Source organism: Myotis brandtii, unplaced genomic scaffold, assembly GCF_000412655.1.
Source record: "Myotis brandtii unplaced genomic scaffold, ASM41265v1 scaffold1050, whole genome shotgun sequence".
NCBI lineage: Eukaryota > Metazoa > Chordata > Mammalia > Chiroptera > Vespertilionidae > Myotis > Myotis brandtii.
In genome coordinates, this window is record NW_005353539.1 from 1,048,984 (window position 1) to 1,050,193 (window position 1,210).

General features: G+C 38.4%; 1 protein-coding gene across 1 annotated transcript in view; it reads left to right on the plus strand.

Moving 5' to 3' along the window:
• Positions 1-399: 399 nt before the first annotated feature.
• The window catches only part of LOC102260038 (CREB-binding protein-like), a 2,806-nt gene continuing 1,995 nt past the window's right edge, over positions 400-1,210 (plus strand). Inside the window, exons 1-2 of the mRNA XM_005856919.2 lie at positions 400-541; positions 853-996. Of these exons, the coding sequence (XP_005856981.1) occupies positions 450-541; positions 853-996 (236 nt within the window). The 5' untranslated portion in view covers positions 400-449. The remainder of the gene's footprint in view (positions 542-852; positions 997-1,210) is intronic.

The following is a 1,210-nucleotide window of genomic DNA, read 5'->3' on the forward strand; positions in this document are numbered from 1 at the left end:
TTATGCTTTTCACCTACACTTAGTATCTATGGTTTTAGTTTCTGATATACAAAAGAAATAGATGACACTAAAAAAGAAATAGATGACACATATATGTGACAAGTCAGTTTAATTGTCTAGGGCATGATATTAATAAAGCCAGGATCAAAATCTAAAACTAAAATGGATCATTTCTGGTTTTTTCCACCACCTTATAGTTACTTATGATACCATCCAGCCTCCATAAAACTGTCTTATTTTAATTATATGATACAGTGGGAAGGAGTCTGCAACTGAACTTGTATTACAAGTCAATCACCATTATTGAAAATATAACTTGCAGAGTTCCTGCCATAGTGTTTGTTATTATACTCATTAAGAATTGCTTATTCATATAGTGACTTGAACTCTTCAGTGTATATTATAATTTAGGATTTGATTTCTTTTCTGTTTTTAAAGGAAATAACCCAATGAACATTCCAGCAGGAGGAATAACAACAGATCAGCAGCCACCAAACTTGATTTCAGAATCAGCTCTTCCAACTTCCCTTGGGGCCACAAAGTAAGACCCATGTTTCAATTGGCTCCTGTGTGATAGTCACACATGAAACTGGGCTGGGAATCACACAAAACGCCATAATTCTTTCTAAATGTGAGGCAGAGAAAATAGTTTGGGTGGAGGCATGCTCTTTTTCTTTTAATTATAAATGTAGAGCAGATAATAGATAAAACATGGTTTCTATTTTGTTGTACATTCACCACTTGGCTCTCCTAACTTAAACTTTTTAAGTCTCATATGGTTGAAGGCCTTACTTAAATGAAGCACATTTGAGTCACTTTAATAGATGGCTGAAGTTCTTGTTCTTCCCATAGCCCAACGATGAACGGCTCAAATTCTGGAAACATTGGAACCCTCAGCACTAGACCAGCAGCAGCACCTACTTCTAGCGCTGGTGTTCGGAAAGTCTGGCATAAACATGTCACCCAGGACCTGCGGAGGCACCTAGTGCATAAACTGTATGTACCCACCTCACCCATTATTCGCATGTGAGAGAAACATTTTGTGGCTGATAGCATTGTGACAGTTTTGCACTTTATTATCAGGATCTGATTGAATTCCTAAGTGGTTCCAGGTGATAGTACCCTAGCAGCTAAAGGGACTCACATCCTTTTTAGGGAATCACAGACACTGCTGGCAGGCCAGAGAATCCCAGACCCTGCATCCCCAGTG